Source organism: Heterocephalus glaber, unplaced genomic scaffold, assembly GCF_053883595.1.
Source record: "Heterocephalus glaber isolate CG9 unplaced genomic scaffold, H.glaber_assembly_v1.0 deba00001744, whole genome shotgun sequence".
In the NCBI taxonomy this organism is placed as follows: domain Eukaryota; kingdom Metazoa; phylum Chordata; class Mammalia; order Rodentia; family Bathyergidae; genus Heterocephalus; species Heterocephalus glaber.
Genome location: NW_028258450.1, coordinates 2,149,043 through 2,168,772, shown reverse-complemented (window position 1 = coordinate 2,168,772; position 19,730 = coordinate 2,149,043). Strand labels below are relative to the sequence as shown.

General features: G+C 49.6%; 1 protein-coding gene across 2 annotated transcripts in view; it reads right to left on the bottom strand.

Annotated features, from left to right (window-relative positions):
* The window catches only part of LOC101725302 (very-long-chain 3-oxoacyl-CoA reductase-B-like), a 52,968-nt gene extending 37,479 nt beyond the window's left edge, over window positions 1-15,489 (bottom strand). The window contains exons 1-10 of one of the 2 annotated variants that reach the window (XM_087200520.1): window positions 13,943-15,489; window positions 13,256-13,302; window positions 7,556-7,631; window positions 7,311-7,421; window positions 7,133-7,218; window positions 1,384-1,428; window positions 1,190-1,224; window positions 856-902; window positions 579-667; window positions 4-153 (exon numbers count right to left, since the gene is read on the bottom strand). In XM_087200520.1, coding sequence (XP_087056646.1) covers window positions 4-153; window positions 579-667; window positions 856-902; window positions 1,190-1,224; window positions 1,384-1,428; window positions 7,133-7,218; window positions 7,311-7,421; window positions 7,556-7,631; window positions 13,256-13,302; window positions 13,943-14,102 — 846 coding nt within the window. In that variant the 5' untranslated portion in view covers window positions 14,103-15,489. Of the gene's footprint in view, window positions 1-3; window positions 154-578; window positions 668-824; window positions 903-1,189; window positions 1,225-1,383; window positions 1,429-7,132; window positions 7,219-7,310; window positions 7,422-7,555; window positions 7,632-13,255; window positions 13,303-13,942 lie in introns of both variants that reach the window. The other variant, XM_087200519.1, reaches the window with a different exon arrangement.
* Between the last annotated feature and the right edge of the window lie 4,241 nt (window positions 15,490-19,730).

Sequence of the window (19,730 nt, the reverse complement as noted above, 5' to 3'; positions counted from 1 at the left end):
CACCTGCAGCTCGTGGCTGAGGCAGCCACAGACGTGGGAGGAGAGGCTCAGCGTGTCCAAGGCCGTGCGGGCGAACTCGTCGGCACTCTTCACCAGCAGCCCGGTTGACTTGTTGTTGATCATGTTTGTGGCGACAAACGAGGGGCTCACCGTCTGCAGGACAGGATGGAAGGGGTCCAAGAAACAATGCTGTGCCTCTGTTAAGACCCACCCACCTCCCCTGTCTAGCTGAGTGTCCAAGACCCCAAGACCTAGACCCGGCCCCCACATGTAGACCTGCCCTAGACTCGGCCCCTAAGCCCAAGGCCATGCCCAGACTAGACCTCCCCCAGATGTAGATGGCCCAGGGGCCTAGACCCCGCCCCTAAAGCCAAGGCCACTCCCCAAGCCCTAGACCCACCCCTAGGTGTAGTTCCCGCCCCCAAGGCACCATCCCAGCCTAGGGTGAGACCACAACCCCATGGATCCCCCCCATTAAACCACTCAATGTCTAAGTCACCAGACTCTCTTCCTTCTCCTCCAGAGCTGCTACCCCAGCCACATCCCTTTGAGCCCTCCGCCCGCCCCCAGTGGGACACCTGGATGGTGACACCATGAGGGGTGTACTCTGCGCCCACAGCCGCGGAGAAGCGCTGCACAAAGTCCTGTAGAGGAAGGAGAGGAGGTCCTGGGAGTGAGGCCCTGACTCCTGGGCCAGGGACTTTTGTCCCTCTTGCCCCACCCCCATTCAGCGCTTTCCCACCATGAGCTCCCAGCCAGGACACAGGGAGAGGGAGGACTCTGGCTCAGCAGGGCGCCCCCCTGGAGTCTGAGGGTCCAGGTACCTTAGTGGCTTTCAGGCAGGAGACAGGATGCCAAATTGGCTGGCTATGGAGGACACGTTGACGATGACGCCTCTGCCCCTGGTGGAGGGAACCGTGTTGGAAGGTGGTCAGGGCCGGGGTGCTTGTCCCCACCCTTAGCCCGAGCCCTAATCTGAAAGGCCTGGGGAGAGTGGGGACTGGGACCTGGCATGGTGGTGCATGCCCATAATCCCAGGAGCCCGGAGGCTGAGTCAGGAGGGTCACGAGTTCGAGGTCAGCTCAGGCTGACACACACACAAAAAGACTTGGAAGCGGGGCGGGGCTGGAGAAAGGGGAAAGCCTGGAGGCTGGGGGCATCGATGACAGAGCGGCTGAGGGGCTCTCACCTGCTGACCATCTGGGGCAGGACGATCCCGGTCATCTGCAGGCAGAGGAGGTGCCCATGTCCCCTGGCCTCCTCATCGAGGGGCTCTCACTGCCCCTCAGGGCCTGTCCCGGGCCCCCCGCCCTGCAGGATGGGGACGCTCCAGGGTGGTCACAGCTGGGCTGCACCTGGACCCGGCCCTCCCCGCCCACTGACCTGAGCCGCCGACATCGTGTTGCAGTTGATAACATCCGAGATGCTCTGGGGACGGAAATGGAACCGGCCACTCCCTCGCTCCCCAGCCTCATCACACCAGCCGCATCTTCTCATTTCCTACCTTAATTTTTTTCTTATTTTAACAATTCACACATTTGGGGACAAATGGTTCCCACTAGAATTTAAAGCACACCGTCCTTTGACCATCAACTGCACTTGTAGCAACATGCGCCTTTCCAAGATTCTCACACACAAGATGCTCAAAGCTATTTGTTGCCAGGCCAGTGAGGTGCTTCGGGCCTGTGATCCCAGCGACTTGGTAGGCTGAGGCAGGAGAAGGATCACAAGTTTGAGGCCAGCTTAGGCAACAGAGTGGTTTTAGCAAAATCCTGTCTCAAATAAAAGGGGCTGGAGATGCCGCTCAGTGGTAGAGGGCCCCTGGGTTCAGTCTACAGTACCAGGGGGAAAAAAAGTAGAATGTACACACATCAAAGTGGATAAGTCTTTAGAATAAAAAAAGAACACATGACAGGCATCGTTGTACACTCCTGTAATCCCAGCATTTGGGGGGCTGAAGCAGGAGGATCCTCACAAGTTCAAGCCCAGCCTGGGCTACATAGTGAGACTCTGTCTCAAAACAACAACAAAAAAAGATAAAACACTCAAAAAACCACAAATTAATCTTTAACCTCCACCATTATAAAAAATGAAATCTTGACCGTGTGCTGGATATGTACCCCCTTGCCATTGGCAACAGGTGACCCCTATCCTGACTCTAACACTGGCAGAATCATTCAGCAGGCCTGAACTTAGGTAAGTGGGATGCTGGAGTCCACATCCCTTCCTCTCGGGCTTGCTGGCTTAGCGTTTGTGAGACTCTTCCCCTGAGGGTGACAGAAGGTCATCTGTGTTCACTGCTAGCATCCTCCATTGTGTGAACTCAGCGTGCTTCATCACCCAGTTAGCCGCAGATGGGCATCTAGGTCACATCTGTGTTGATACTGTAACAAATAATTTACTAGGCACACTCGCCGCCGGAGGACACTACTCTCATGTACAATGCAAGGGAAAGGAAAGGATCACGTGGTAGGCAATTGCAGTAAGTGTGTGTGTGTGTGTGTTACTGGAGATTCAACCCAGGGCCTTCTCACTGAACTACATCCCCAGCTCTTTTGTTTTTGGGGATTTTTTGTTTTGTTTTGGTACCGGGAATCGAACTCAGGTCCTTGCACTTGCAAGGCAGGCAGCAGAACCACTGAGCTAAATCCCCAGCACCCCCAGCTCTTTTTTATTTTTAAATTTAAAAAATTTGAAACAGGGTCTCACTATGTCACTAAATTGCCCAGCCTGAGCTTCAAACTTTCAATCCTCCTGCCTCAGCCTCCCAGAGTGCTGGAATTACAGGCATGGGCCACCTTACCCACATAAAATTAAAAATTTTCGCCATCCATGGTGGCGCACATCTATTTTCCTAGCCCCCAGGATGCTGAAGCAGGAGGATTACATAGAGTTCAAGACCAGCCTGGGCTACATAGCAAGACCCTGTCTCAAAAAAAGAAAATTAAAAACTTTTATACATTAAAGGATACTACCAGCAGAGAGAAAGGCACCCCCAAATGGTAGAAAATATTTGGAAATCATATATCTGATAAGGAAGGAATTTCTAGAATATATAAGGAACTCTTCTACCCCTCAAACAATGAATAAGTCATAGAAGAAATCCCAGGGAAATTAGCAAACACTTCGAGAACCCCCAAAATAAACTAAAATGAGTGCACCACAGAGGAGTACTTATGTGACCCAGAAACAGCCATGCTAAAGGGGAAATGTATAGCTGCAAGTGCATTAGAGAAAGAGAAATGGTTAAAATCAACAGCTCTTCAACTAATGGAAATAGACACACTAAACCCAAAGCTAACACAAGATCAAGACTAAAACAGAAACTAGCAAAATAACAGAGACAGTCAACAAAACAAAACAAAAACGTGGTTCTTTGACCAAAAATAGAGACAAATTACAAAAATCAGAAATGAGCACCAGGGGTGATGGTGCACAGCTGTAATCCCAGCACTTGGGAGGCTGAGGCAGGAGGATCCCTGCAATCTCAAAGCCAGCCTTTGGACTACACAGTGAGATCCTGTCTCAAAACCAAACCAAACCAAACCAAACCCTCCCTACAAGGAAAAACCCATGGACCAGACAGCTTCACTGCTGAACTGTACCAAACATTTAAAGTAATAAGAATCCTCAAACTCTTCTAAAACCTTATGAAAGATGTTGGGAGCAATGCTGCATAATTCTAGGGAAAAATCATTTGAGTAGGCCTAGTTCTCCTGCCTACAGGCCAGCTACCGCATTCTGAGACATAATTCCATTTTGGCCTCGGGTCACAACTGAGACCTCAGTGATCCCATGATGCTGTAAGGCTCCAGGACAAGACCACACACCCCGGGGACAACCTGGGAGGAACCAAATCTTCATCTGCATAGTTCCACCTTGTTCTTAGACTTCCACTGCCCCCAGTCTTTGTTACACTTTGTTTATCCCAATGTGAAGTACTGAACTCTGCATTTCACTTGTCACATTTGTTTCCCCATGCACTGAATAAAAGGTGCTGCAAGCTAGGGGGTCTTTGTCTTTGCTGCCCAGAGCAGCACTGATCAGACTCAAAGCTCAGCTTCTTCTCAAAGTCTCATTTGTCTACCATTCCTGTAATTCGCCCTGTGCTGCCTTGGCTCACAGGAGACTAGGACTTACTGCAGAGGTTCTGGTAACATCCCCTTCCCCTGTTCCCTACAGAAAGAGGGAACAGGGCTGAGGATTTAGCTCAGTGGCACCATGCCTGTCTTGCAAGCACAATGTCCTGAGTTTGTTCCCCAGTATGAAAAAGGGACCATTTCCTCCCTTATTCTATTTCTATCTCTAATACTGGAGCCAAAGACACTATAAGAAAACTACAGACTGCCAGGGATTTAGCTCAGTGGTTCCGCCACCTGCCTCACAAGAGCAAGGACCCGAGTTCAATCCCTGGTACAAAAAAAAAAAAAAAAAAATTTAGGGGTCGGAGATTTAGCTCAGTGGTTCTGCGGCCGGCCTCACAAGCTCAAGGTCCTGAGTTCAATCCCTGGTACCAAAAAAAAAAAAGAAAACTACAGACCTATATCCTATATGAACAGTGATGCAAACATCCTTAAAAAAAAAAGTAGTAGCAAACCAAACTGAGCAGCATATTGAAAGGATTATCCACTACTCCCAAGGGGGATTTAGTCCTGGAATGCAAAGATGGTTCAAAGTTCAAAACTCAATTTATGATACATATTACAAGAAAGAAGGGGAAAGACATGATCATCTCAAGTGACCTGGAAAAAGCCTTTAGAAAATGTAACAGCCTTTGATGATAAAAACATTCAGCAAACTAGAAATAGAAAGAAACTATTTCAACATAATTGAGCCTGTGTATGAGAAGCTACTGCCTGCATCATACTCGATGGTGATGGACTGAAGGCATGAGAAGCCCCAGCCAGAGAATTCATGCTCAAAAGGCACTGAAACTGGAAAAGAAGTGCAGTTATCTCTGTTAATAGGTGCTAAGATCTTCTGTGCAGAAACCCTAAAAAAAAACACATACAAAATTTTAGAACTAATACAAGAATTCCCAAAATAGCAAAATACACAATCTACACAAGAAAGTCAGTGGCAGAACTCTTGGCCCTGGGCTCCACCCGCAGTGCCACAAAAGAAAAACAGAATCCGTGTGCTGCTGTACACCAGCCACAGATAGTCAGGAAAGGGAGCTAAGAAAACAATTTCATTCACAATAGTGAAACAAAAAAGAAGGAAAGAAAAAAAAGAAGAAGTTAGTCAAGGAGGTGAAAGACTTGCATGGCTAAAAAACTAGAAAACATTGCTAAAAGATATTAATGGAGACTGAAATAAATGGCAAGACAACCTATGTTCTTGAGTTGGAAGTTTTCAGTTTGTTAAGATGCCAGTTGTACCTCCACTGATCTACACTTCAGTTGCTAGCAAAACTCAAAGGACCCAGAATAGCCAGAATAAACTTGAAATAGAAGAATAAGATTGGAGAACTCAGTATTGTGGTTTCAAAATTTACTACAAAGCAGCGAGATGTGATGGCACACGCCTGTAATCCTGGCCTTCTGGGAGGCTGAGGCAGGAGGATTGCAGGTTCAAGACTAGCCTGAGGACTTAGCAACTTAGAGACTGATAGGTCTCCCACCACCTCAGCAGCTATTATGTATAGTAGCTGCCCTCTTCCCATTCTGCCTTGCCCCCTCCCCTGTGTGACGTCATGCCAAGATGGTTGCTCCCACCAAAGAACAAACCCTTCTTCCCAGCATGCCCCTGTTCCCGCCTAGAAAGTAACCTAATACTCGCTCACCTCCTACCACCTAGTGACATCACCGGCTCCTCCATTCCCTAGTCACTACCTAACTCAACCCCACCTCAGCCCCTACAAATCCCACCCCAGTCTCTATAAAAGACTCTCCCTGCCCCGGCCATATGGCTTTTGTCTCTCCTTTGTTCAGAGCCAGCCCGGCAGATCTATTCCCCTAATAAAGGCTTGTTGTGGCCTGGTCTGGTCTTGGTCTTCGGCCCTTTTACCTGACAGAGACCCTCTCTCAAAATTTTAAAAAGAACTGGGGATGTAGCTTAGAACAAAGGCATTGGGTTCGCTCCCCCATAACAAACACACACACAAACAAGAAAAGAAAAATAGCAAGAAAGAAAGGAATAGTAGGAGCCCAACATCATCAGCACACAATGGTGCTAGCATGAAGCAGACAAGAACAGAGTCTGGAATTAACACCAGCACATGATTTTTGATAAGGGCACCAGGATCACTCATTGGGGAGGGGACAGTCTTTTCAATCAGTGGTGCTGGGGAAGCTGGATATTCACATGAAAAAGAATGACGTTGTCGGTGATTTAGTTCAGTGGTTCCTCCACCTGCCTTGAAAGTGCAAGGTCCCAAGTTCGATCCCCGGTATCAAAAAAGAAAACAACAAAGAAAAAGAATGACGTTGTGCCCTTGATCAAGAATACCCCAAAGCTGGGCATGGTGCCCACACCTGTGATCCCAGCACTCTCAGGGGGCTGAGGCAGGAGGATCACAGTGAGTTCAAGGCCAGTCTGAACTACATAGGGAGACCTCGTCTCAAAAAAAAAAAAAAAAAAAAATCCACAAATAAAGCCAGGCCAAGTGATGCACATCTGCAATCCCAGCTACTCAGGAGGCTGAGGCAGAAGAAGGATCATAAAGTTCAAGGCCAATCTGGACAACTTAGCCAGACACACACACACACACACACACACACACACTCACACTACTCCTAATAAAAATTTAGAGAATCCACATTCTCTACAGGGCAGCGCTGGTTCTCCCGTGTAGGTAATTCTTTACACTTAGGACCAGGCAATATGAAAGGTGAGAACCGGGCTCAACCCACACAGCTGTGCAGGTTGGGCACTGCAAAAGGGTGCGTCATTCAAGGACAGAGACTTGTAGTTTTTTTGTTGTTTTTTTTTTGGTACCGGGGATCGCACTCGGTCCTTGTGCTTGCGCAGCAGGCGGCGAAACCACTGAGCTAAATCCCCAGCCCAGTTGTAGTTGTTTTAAAAAGTTTTCCAGCCAAAGGCAACCAGCACCTTGGGCTCCGGACGCCGGTGCATTCTTCGGCCTGCCCCACAGAGGGCACGAGAGCGCCGCGAGCGGCCGGGGACTCACCTGGCCCACATTCTTGGTGTCCAGAAACTTCTGCAAGTTCGAGTCGGAGGAGGACAGGCCGCCATACAACATGCCCACATTGTTCACTGCGCAAGAGGTCGCACGGTGTCCCTCACAGGGCCAGGGACACTGGGTGGGGGACAGGGAGGGGACTCAGTGCAGCAAGCGGGCGACTCACCCAGCACTCCGATCTCCAGGCCCCGCAGTCCTGCCTCGATGGCACCGTAGATCTCCAAGCCCCCGGTGAAATCGGCCTGAATGACGCGCGTGGACCTGCCGTGGAGCCGCTCTGGAGGACGGAGGGGGATCAGGCTTTGGCCCCGCCCCCGCCCCCGGCCCCAGCTCACTTAGCAGCAGCCTCAGGCCATCAGCTGCCCTAGACCCCTGCCCAGGGCTGGGCGGAGCTTCTGCACGCGCACTCACCGATCTCCCCCGCCTCGTGCTCCAACTTGCTGAGGTTTCGACTGATGAGGACGACGTTCAGCCCCCTCCTGGCCAGCTGCGGAAATTCATTCACTTCCTCAGTACCCCCGCTGCCCCCCACCAGGTACTGAGGATTGAACCCAGGGCCTTCGCACTGGGCTGCTTTGCCAGCCTTTTCAAATCTTTTCAGACAGATGCCCCCTCAGTCGTCCAGGCCTGGTTTCAACTTGCGATCCTCCTGCCTCAGCCTCCCAGAGTGCAGGGATTCCAGGCGTGTGCACCTACACTGGCCTATTTTGCACATTTGGTCATTTACCGAGCCAAGAAAGATGGGCCACATCCTGACCTTGAAGCTCAGTGTTAGAGCCCTGTGGTCACAGCGCTGGGCAGAGAAGCGCAGCCCGGGGAGGAGGAGGAAGTTCCAGGGAGCACAGCTACGAGGACAGCGGGCGGACCGACATGGCCATGGAGGCTGTGTGGGAGGAAGCTCCAGGGCCCAGCCTCCGCACGGAGACTCTGCTTCTGCGCTGGGCAGTGTAAGCACCCGCTCCACGCCTGCGCTCCTGTCGGTCTCTCTCTCATTCCCGTGTGTCTACCGCGCACCTGCTCCTGCTGCGGGATTGGGGACGCGCTGTGATTGTGACACCCCCACGTTCAGCCCCTCCCATACACGCTCCACTCAGCTGCAAAGCGCAAACCCAACCCTGGTCCTCTCCTGCCCAGAACCGGCCATGGCTTCCCAGGGAGTCTGTGACAAAACCATGCTTCTCATTCTGGGCCTGTGTGGCCTGGCTCCTGCCCCTGTCTTCAGCTGCACTTCCTGCCGTGTCCCTCTGTGAGAAGCCAGGCATAGCAATGATTCGTCTGGTCCTGACCAGCATCTCCTGGTTTTCCTGCCCCTGGGCCTTTGCACATGCTGGTCCTTCTGCCCTAAAGCCCCATCCCCTTGATGCCAAGTTACCAAATACACAAATTTGGGGAGTGGGTGTTGAGCAGCATTTCGATGCCTGTATGTCCATCTGCATGCTAAGGGTGACACATCATGGGACTTACTGTCCCTCAGCTGTGAAGGAGGCTGTGGCCAAATGTCTCAAGAGCTCCCCAGATCTGAGAGGGTGATGGTGTAAGATGTTTTCATTCATTCTTTCATTCACTGATCAAATGCTGCCCAGCATCCACTTTGTAATGGGCACCGACCAGGACAGTCACAGCCTGGCCCTGTCAGCATCACAGGGCAGTGGCAGTGGGTGGGACAGACCAGTCCCCAGACAGCGATGGCAGAGAGTGGTTGTCACTACCAACCAACTGCAAAATCTCCCTATATCCAACTGTCTCCCTTCCACTTGTAACTCAGCTGTCCTTCTGTTCTTGCCGGCTCCAGGACAAGGCTCCAGCTTTTCTCCTGCCCTCCCTGTGCACAGCACCCCTCTGTCTGGGTTATTGCCATCAGCACAGGAACCTACCCTGGTCTTTGTGTCACTGAACTTCCCAACAAAAGGTCCTCTGTCCTGACTCTCCTCCTCTAATAGGTCCCTGCCTCTGGGATCTGTTTCACCATAAGCAGCCATCCAGATGTGCAGAGGCTGCTGCAGCTGTGCTCCAAGGGGGCCTGGCTACTGCTCAAAGCAGACTTTGGCATCATCTATGTTATGCTGGTTTTAGGTGCATGCAGAATGAGTTGTGAGGTCAGAGATGCTTCCACCCAGATTTCCAAGGAAGGCCTGGGAGGCCAGGCAGTGAGGCCTGAAAGGGCAGTGCGTGAAGCTGTAGGAATGAAGGCAAGACCTAGGGCACTGGATAAACCAGAAATGTGGGACATCTGCCAAGACAGCTACAGGCCCTGAGTAGGAGCTAGCCCGAGAGAGAGGCTCTGTGTGCTGTGACCCAAAAAGCCCCGGAATGGGCCTCCCACAGGCCCTCAAACTCACATCTCAAAACTATGTGCCCCAAGGTTGGGGATTCAGCTCAGGAGCACCATGTCTGCTTCACAAGTGCAAGGTCCTGAGTTCAATCCCCAGTACCAAAATAACAAATCTATGTGCCCTAGACTTTGATTATAGAGCTACAGGACTTAAACTTTGCCCTGGTGCAGTTCCTTTTTTTTGGTACCAGGGATTGAATTTGGGATGCTACACTTGCAAGGCAGGAAGGCGGTGGCACCACTGAACTAAATCTCCGCCCCCCACTGCTGGGTTTTGTTTTAAATCTTGTTTTTTTTTCTGTTACTGGAGACAGACTTTGCACTTTTCAGTCAGGCATGGTGCCACTGAGCTAAATCCCCAGCCCCTGCTGGGTTTTGGTCTTGCTTCACTCTGATTTTTTAATATTTTCCTTCACCACCCTTTAGTAATGGGAATGTTTACCTTGTCCCCTTGTACTTTGAGATTATATAAACTATCTTTGATTTTTACAGTGATTCACTGCTTGAGTCTCAGAGAAGGCTTTGGTTTTGTTTTGTTGTTCTTTGAGATGAGATCTGGCTATGCAGTTCAGGCTGCTCTTGAACTCAGTATGTAGGCCAGGCTGGCCTTGAATTCAGTGATCTTGAACTCAGCCTCCCAGTGCTGGGATTCAAGGCATGTGCCACCATGTCCAGCTTTCGGAGGAGACTTTGGATTTGGAGTTTTGAGAAATGCTGGGACTGCTGAGACTTTGGGGAAGCAATCATTGTGCTTTCCCTATACATGGTATAGTTGCATATTTCAGGTGAAATTACTAATTTATTCTTGGGTTTATTTGGAGATAAGTATGGGTTAAGGAGATGTGTTTGTGTACCAAGTTGACAAGAGGTGAAACCTGGCAGTAAAGCTTAACTAAGTAAACTTGACTGGGCTGGGAGCCAGACAATGGATTGGTGTGGCACACTTCTGGGTGTGCCTGCCACAGGGACCTGATTCTGGGCACTGTATGGGTCTCTGCCCCTCCCTCTCTGGTGGGTACTGCTCCATTGCTTGGCTTCCCAACCAACATGAATGAAGCAGCTTTGCTCTCCCACGCCTTCCCACCATGCTGTTCTTGCTTTGGGGCCAGGCAGCCATGGCCTGAGGCCTCTGAAAATGTGAGCCAGCTGGGCATAGTGGTGCACACCTGTAATCCCAGCACTCAGGAGGTTGAGGTAGGAGGATTTCTATGAGTTCAAGGCCAGACTGGGCTACATAGTGAGTTCAAGGCCAGCCTGGAGTACCTAGGGAAACCCTGTCTCAAAACACAAACAAAAACTGAACCCAGGAGCCAAATAAGCCTCTCCTCCTTTAAGTTATGGGTGTCACGTATTTTGTCCCTCGGTGCCAAAGCTGACTAATACAGTCAATGTCAATGAACCCAAAGGTCATTAAGTGAAGCAAAATCAGCCAGGCACAGAAAATCAAATACTGCAGGATCTCGTTTCATTGTGGAGTGGAACTCAGGGCAGAGGAGGGGGAATAGTGGTTAATCAGGACTGAGGCTGAGGAGAGGAGGGGGATGTCGGTGAGGGGACATAAAGTTTCACTTCGGAGGAATAAATTCAAGAGCTCTATAGCACAACACGGTGAGTATCGGTCATGACAATGCACTGCGTTCTTGGAAAGGAGAGAGACGTTAATCGTGGGCATCACGGAGAGAGAGGGAGAAAGAGAGATCAATGTAATTCACTAAAGAAGAACAGCACAGTCTTCTCATGAGATGCAGCAAAATGACTTCAGGAAACTCTTCCCCCGTTCCTGATGCAAACTCTCAGTAAGACAGGCCCAGAGGGGCTCCCTTACATAAAGGGCCAAAGGAATGGACTAGGAAACAAACAAGTCCTGCTACTCTGCGAGTTAACCATCGAAGACAGAATTTTCCCCCTGACCACAGGCTCAGGGTGTGATGCCACTCTGAGGGCCTCTTCAACATTATACTGGATCCCTGTCAGCTGAAGAAGGCAAGACAAAGAAAGGGCACACAGGTGAGGGAAAAGAAGGACTGGGTGTGGTGGTGTTCACCTGTGATCCCAGCCCTGGGGAGGCAGAGGCAAGAGGATCAGAGCAAGTTCAAGGCCAGCCTGGGCTAATCATGAGTTCAGAACACAACAGAAGAGAACAGAACAAAAAGGAAGAGACAAATCTGTTGGAAGTGGTGGTACATTCCTGTAAGCCCAGCATGTGGAAGGCTGAATCAGAGCATCCTTGTGAGTTTGAGGCCATCTTGGGCCACATACTAAATTCGAGGTCAGCCTGGACTATATAGGAAGACCTTGTCTCAAAAGACTAAAAAATCTAAAATTTTTTACAAACCACCCTAAACTTCATATGACACTCTGTCTCTAAAAACAAACCAAAAAATAACTTGCCAAATAACAAGGTTGGTTTCAGAGAGGGTGTCATCAAATTATAAGTCAATGATTAAAATTTTTAAAACGTATTCTCATATGGGCCAGGGATTTAGCTCAGTGGTTCCATGGCCAGTTTCACAAGAGCAAAGTCCCAATTTCTATCCCTGGTACCAAAAACACAAACAGAAACATATTCTCCCCCAGAATCTTCCCTCTTGCTTCCAACACATTTACCCCAGAGTTCTGGCCACTTTCTGAAACAGTTCTGGATGTCCTCTGTCCTGTCTTGGTAGTCTGATCAAAAATACAGTGACCGCCACTCCAGATGCCTTCCAATGGGAAGGTAGGCTTGTGTAGACATTACCCTTTGTCCTCATCCACCGCATTCACCGGAGCTGGCAACATGCAAATTCTTTATGACCATGAGAAGTCAAAGTTTTTAATTGATTTAGGACACAGAGGCAGCCACCACATCACATCTAAAGACACTCGCAAAAGACTTCCAGGAAGCTCCAGAATGATGGAATCAGTCCTCTTTTCCTGACTTTCTCCTCCATCCTGACCACCACCTGACATACCATGTACTTTATCTTGCTTACACCCATCTCCCCTGGCTACAAGATAAAGTTCCATGAGGGCAGGACTTTGATTTTTTTCTTTTCTTTTTTGTATTGAGAATCAAACTCAGGAGCTTCCACTTCCCAGGCAAGTGCAGTGCCACTGAGGAACATCCCCAGCCCTGATTTTTTTTTTTACAAAAACATTTATCAGTATATTTTAGATATACATAATGATAACATTCAACATAGGGAATATGTACCAGTACATGATGTATCCTGCCTCTTCTTTTCTTTCCCATTCCCCCCCTTATGTACAATAGTTTTGTTCTCATTTTTTCAATGTTCTGTCTTTTCTTGTCCCTCTTTCCTTTCCCCCTACCTCCTCCCTTGTTCTCCTCCTCATTTAAACATTTTCTTCCCATTTTCCAATGTCTATTGTAGATTTTAGGACTTTGATTTTTTAAAAATCTGTTTTGTTCACTGTTACATCCCCAGTTCCAAGAAGATGCCTGACACAGATTAGGTGGTCAATAAATAGGTTTGTTTGTTGGTTGGTTTGGTGCTGGGGATAAGACTCAGGACCTTGTGCTTGCTGAGCAGGCAGGGTGCCACTGAGCTAAATCCCTGGCTCCAAAAATAGCTTTTTTGGTTGTCGTTGTTTTTGTACCAGGGGTTGAACTCGGTTCCTTGGGCTTATGCAGCAGGCAGCAAAACCACTGAGCTAAATCCCCAGGCCAAAAAATAGGTTTTGAAAGAATGAATCCAGGTGACAACGGGAGGGATGACAGGGTGGGGAAGGGGCAGCTGGTGACAGGCAAATCCACACGGAGCCCCTCACCCACTCACCTCGTGCGCGTAGGCCTTGCCAATGCCGCTGGTGGCTCCTGTCACCACTAGGAGAGAGAAGGAAGAGGGCAGGTGGGCGGCTTCCTCCCCGAGGTCCCTGCCTGGGTTCCCTGTCCCAACCCCAGTCCATCCGGGTCCCCCAGGCTCAGGTACCTCCCACCCGGAGGAGCCCCCTGTGCTAGGGCTCGTTACTCTCGCTGTCCCCTCGCATCTGCACACAGCCCCAACCACTGTTTCTGTTTTTTCTCCAGACAGGGTCTCCCTGTGTAGCCTGGCTGGCCTCAGTCTCCCCCTGGTGCTCCCGACTCAGCCTCCCCAGGGCTGGGATCACAGGTCTGCACCAGCGCAACCAGCTGGACCAGTCTCCTACTGCCTGGGAACCCAGGCTTGGCACGTGAAAGCGCTGTTGCACATAGCTGACCAGAGGCGTCCTCCCCTTGTCCCGTCCGTCCACTGGCAGCTCTCTCTCCGCCACCTGCTCCTCTCACCTGTACAGCTCTGCAGACTTAGTGCCCCTCCTGCCCTGGTCGCCCCAGCCTTTTCCTCTCTTGCTGCCACGAGTCCCTTGGCCGCTGCCTGGATGCAGCAGGGGGGACTCTCACCTGTCACCTACACCCGTCACCCTTCACCTGTCCTCGGTCCTGCAGCCCCAACCCCACCGCCTCGGGAGGACCCTGCGCCCCTTACCTGCCCAGGCTCCCTGCGCCCGGAGCCAACGGTTGCCGCGGCGGACCTGGGGCAGCAGGTACAGGTACACTGCGCGGGCCACCCCCCAAGTCGCCCGCAGCAGCAGCCAGGAGGCGGTGATGGCCCCCAGCGTGCTCAGCGCATCCCACCTGGACTCCATCGCAGCTCCTGCCCCGCAGCCTGGGACCCGCACGGAAAGCAGATGGCTGGCAGCGGGAGTAAATGCTGCTCCACTTGTTCTCTGCAGCCTCCCTAAAGCCGGCCATGCCCGGCCACGCCCAGGGGCCAAAGTCCACCCACCCCTAGCTCCGCCCCTTGAGCAGTGGTCTGAGCGGGGCAGGACTTGGGCGCGGAGGGTTTCTGGGGGTTTCTGGGGCTGTTTGCTTCTGTCCCCCAATCAGCCTACCTGCTGTGAGGCCCTAATTTGTTGTATTGTTATTTCTTGGTTTGGGGTTTTGTTGACACAGTGTAGTTCAGGCTCGCTGTCTTAGTTACTTTGCTCATTGCTGAGGCAAAATACCAGACACCCAGAGTTAAAGGAACAAAGGTGAATTTTGCTCACGGTCCCTGATTGGCACGGTGGCGTGGCAGAGGGGCATCTCAGAGAAGAAACAGTTCATGGTGGGCAGAAGACAGCGAAAGACAAGCAGCAGCCATAAGCAACAAGAGACAGGCGACCCTCTTGCTGTCCCTTGTATCTTATCCAGGCCTCCTACCCTTAGGGTGGTAGCACTCACACCCACGGTGGGCACCTCTAATCCTAGCCAGATCTGTGCCAAACCAGCCAGTGGACTAATGTAATACTCACACACTCTGAATCCCGGCATCACACACTCGATCCAGCCACTTCTGAAAAGCCCCACCTGTGACTGCATGAGGGTTTGGGGTGGGGATATCCAGGCCAAGCTGTAACACTGGCCTTGAACTCATTATGCAGCCCAGGCTGGCTCCAAACTCACAGCCATCCTCCTTCCTCAGCCTCCCAAGTGCTGGGATTACAGATGACCACTCCTGGCCAGATCTTCACTTTCTTACACCATCCTTCAGAGTGGCCTTTGAATCACGAATGCTGCCCCTCTGCACCCACTTTGGGGACACCTCTTGCGGTCATAGTGAAAATTTATGCTGAGGCCTAGAAAGGAACTCTGGGTCTCCCTGAGAAGGTTTACTGGACTGAGCTGCTAGTGGAGTGAGAAGATCCTATTGGTCAGAGGTCAGAGGACAGAGCCCTTGATTTGGAAAACCTTCCATACGTGAAAAGATTTGACAGAGCTCTCATCCTAAACAACAGTCTCCTTGGTACAATGGGAAGACTGTCTAGGAAGAGCACACACCCTACAGAGGGAGAGAGGAAGGTGGCATGTGCGGTGGTACAGGGCTGTGATCCCAGCTAGCCGGGAGGCTGTGGCAGGAGGATGATAAGTTAAAGTCCACCCTGGGGAATTTAGTGAGGTCCTGTGTCAAAATGAAATTGTAAAGGGCTGAGGACATAGCTTCTCACTCCCTGTGTTCAATCCCTAGCACTGTGAAAACAAATTTAAAAATAAGAAAGAAGGGCACAGACATGTATATAACCAGCCATAGGGACAACCTGCCTTTCAGGCTCAAGGTCCTTAGTTTGCATCCTGTTACCAAAAAAAACCAACAACAACCAACCAAACAAAACAGAAATCAGGACCAGAAAAGATCTGATATTCAGTGTGAAGAACAAATAAATGAAAGGTATGGCTCAGCCCTGAGTGTCGGCCTAGCAATCCGAGCATGGGTTCCACCCCAGCACCACCCATGGGTGAAGATGTTGAGACCATCAGTGCTTGCTGCCGAGTCTACAAAACCAGCAGCCAGTGAGCCCAGCCCCCTCTGCAAATATGGAGCCTGCCCGCTGGGTGCCTCGAGATGTTCACAGGTGATGAGGAAGGCCAGAATGTTGGGAGCTTGTCCTGTATGAAAAAAGAGGAGGGGGAGTGTGTAGATCTGTGGGGAGGGAGGAAGGGGAGCTGGGTGTAGCTCAGACCCAAGGCCCTGGGTATGGGGGGGGTCTCTTTTTGGGTGGGGGAGACAAGGTCTCACTATGTAGCTCAGGTTGCCTTTGAACTCACTGTGTAGCTCAGGCTGGCCTCGAACTTGTGGCGATGTCTTGCCTCAGCCTCCTGAGTGCTGGGATTACAGGCGTGCACCACCATGCCGGGCAAGGAACAGGTTTAATTTTTGAAAAGTGAACCCAAGATGTAGGGCCTTGTGGCTTGACAGCTGTGGGAGTGCTTAAAAGAACTTGGTATGGGCCCTTCCATTTAGGCAGGAGCTGATCTAAAGGTGACTCCATCTTCCAAACCTTAAGTAACACACAATCCTCAGGTTGAATTTCAGGGCCCTGAATTGCAGATCCTCATGCTGGAAGGACTTTATGCCCATATTCTAGTAAAGCTCTCTCTATCTGAACTAGATTGACACTGTGTTTTACCATTTTCTGTGTCTTAGGGTCAGTGGCTAGATCCACAGCTAGATGTGGCCTGTCAGACCATTTCCTAAGGGCTTAGCTGGAGAGAGGCTTTAGGAGCAATTTTAAGCCTTAGTAAAGCAATAGGTAACAGTTTTAGCTAAGGCTCTGAGGTTTCTTGGCATAGTTTTCTCAGGGTGGTTTGAACACCTACGTTGGCCCTTTCAACCTTTCCTGACATGCCACCATGGCTAGCTCTAGGCCCTGTGTCTGAAGGTCCCACCACCTGGGGACCAAGCTCCCAGCTCTTGAACCAGGAAAGAATCGCTTCCGGACCATACACCCTCCATCCAGAGCTCCCGACTCAGCCAGCCTCACCTCTATTTCTCAGTGTGCTTTCTTTTATTCTGAGATGGGGTCTTGCTGTGTTGCCTCAGCTGGCTTTGAACTCAGGGCTCAAGTGATTCTCCTGCCTCAGCCTCCCAGGTAGCTGAGACAACAGGCACTGCCACCCAGTCTGGCTTTCTTTTTGATGCATTTATGTCACACTCCACAATTGCTCTTTGCTGTAACAGTCGGGAGAAGGTAATTAATGTGAACTCCCATAACCTGGCACACCCTGGAGTTTCCCTGGAAATGTGCCCAGGTCCTGAACGCAGACTTCCACTCTGCAGCCTTCCCCACGGAGGATTGGACTCCAGCCTCATCTGCAAGCAGACTGCACCCCCAGGCATCGCTCCAAGGCCCTCAGCCTCCTGATCTCAACCTCAATGGCTACAAACAGCTGCTGCCTTAAAACAGGAACTGTCTCAGGCCCCTCCAAAGCCCACTTTAAAAAGCCCAGTCTCTAGGAGGATGAGCCGGGAGGATTGCAAACTTGAGCCCACCCCGGGCAACTTTGTGACTTAGTAAGATCCTGCCTCAAAAGAAAAAAGAGGCTGGAGATGCAGCTCAGTGCAAAGGCCCTGCATTCAATCCCAGTTCCACATCTGGAATGCTTTGACAGGTGTCATCGATAAATTAGTCCCTTTGGAAATTCTATTCAGCTGCCAGTGCCCAGAGACTTTTGTCGTCTGCCCCTGGCCTGAGTGAATGGCGTGCCGACGTGAGTGAGCCGGTGAGAATACGTGCACGGGGTACATCAGCAGCAGCCAAAGGAAGCAGGGCCTCAAGCCTATAATCCCAGCTGCTCCAGAGGATGAGGCACAAGAGTCATAACTTCAAGGCTGGCCTGGGCAACTTAGTGACTGAGTGAGATCCTGTCTGTAAATAAACAGATACAGAAGAGAGACCCCTGGAATCACAGGAGCTGTACCACCTCTGGAGCCCCAGACACCAGCCCACAGGTGACCTCAAGCCTGTCTCAGGACCCCAGCACAGATAACGCCGTGAAGCAGACGGACTTTCCCTAGGGTCTCAGGTCAAAACTCATCTCCACCTTCCTTCTTTTTTTTTTTTTTTACTTTTAAACTATTTTTAATAAACATATTTGTAAGCACTTTTTGTAGAAGAATATGATGGAAACGATTTTCTTCAGATCCACACAAGCTCTTACATTATAAAGTATGATATCAATGTCCATTTACACTGATATCAATGTAAATGTGTTGAATACTTACAATGTACCAATAAAAGAATTTTTAAAAAACCAAAAGCTATCTAACATTCTTTAACCTTTTCACTCAGATTTTAGGATTGAGGGCATCTGACTCTGGACATTGACATCTCCACCTACTTCCTCCTCGGCCTCCACTCTTGAACTCCTTCTCCTGACAGAGGGGCAAGGGCAAACTCCTGGCACCTTTCACATGGAAACTTCCCTTTTCTCCCATCACTGAAGGGCTGATTGCAAACTGTGTGTCTCCATCTGTCCTATTCTTTCTGATCTTCCACCATGGACTCACTTTTTGTTTGTTTGTTTGCTTTTGAGACAGCATCCTGCTGTGTACCCCCAGAATGGCCTTGAACTCAAGATCCTCCTGCCTCGGGCTGCTGAGTGCTGGGATTACGGGTGTGTCCCCCAGGTCTGGCTTGGCCTAGCTTTCCACCCTGGTGACCAGTGTGGTGAGAACTGCTGCATCCCAATGGCCCTCACATCCGTGTGGTCTCTTTCAAGCTGTATCTTCTATTAACCTTTCTCGATACCCCTTCTCCAGTAGTAGGGGTTGAACCCCGGGGGTGCTCTACACTGAGCTGCAGCCCCAGCCCTTCTTTTTTTTTTATAACTTTATTATCAAACACATACACACATACAAAAATTCAAACCATTCAAAGAAGAACAATGCAAGGGAAAAAACTACAACAATATTCAAATACAGTAGAACTCAAGCAAAACAAAACTAAAAAGTACTTGAACATTTTTCCGTATAACTTTAAAAAAATCTCAAGCACCAATAAGACACCAGAGGATGTGATTTTGATAGGGAAATGTTTTAAAGTAAGACTAGTAGATTAGCTATTAAAGCAGTTATGAAAGCAAAACAGGTAATGTATCCCTTTAAAAGCTTGCCTTAGCCCGTTGCTTCTGTTGTCTTAAAGTGAAGGTTATGTAGCTCCTTTGATCTGCAGCTCCACTATAGACAACATCCTGGCTCTGAAGAACAAAATGGGAATCCGTGAACAAACTTGTGATGTATATGCCTTAACTATCATGTGTTTAGGACTGTAATCAGTGACAGAAACCACCTGTGTCTAACCATTAAACAGGAATTGGAACTTTATTCACTTAACAAAGACCAATAGGGATGAGATAATGACTGACAAAAGTATAAAAGGTGATGGACAAAGAACGCAGGGTGGAGACTCTGACCAGACCAGTTTCTGGCGTCCCGCCTTGCTAGCAAGTAAAGACCTTTGTTATTTTACCCGAATTCTGAGTCTCTGTGTGTTTCTTTCCGTGATTCCGGAACAATTTGTTTCAGAAAGTTCCCCAAACCAACAATGAACAAATAGCGGTCTGGAAAAAAACTCCAGTTAGCTAGCAGACTCCACATAAGCCAAGCTTCTCCCTAATTTAAATTTTGATACAGTCGTATGACATGCGATGGAAACACAATCCGAGAAATATGTTATTAGGCAATTTCATCCATATGTATCCTTAATTACACTTTCAGTTTCTCACACTAGAGAAACTATTTGGTATTTACACATGTGTGTCCTATTTATTTCACTTAAGAGGATGGCTTCATTGTGCATGCATTTAGCTATAAATGTATCTACTTTCTCATACTTTATGGCTGAGTAGTACTCCATTTTATTAAAAAAATACATCTTCTTTATCCAGTTTCCAGGTAATGAGCTCTTGGGTCTTATTTCTTTTTGAAACAGGTTTTCCCTAGGTCTCCCACGCTG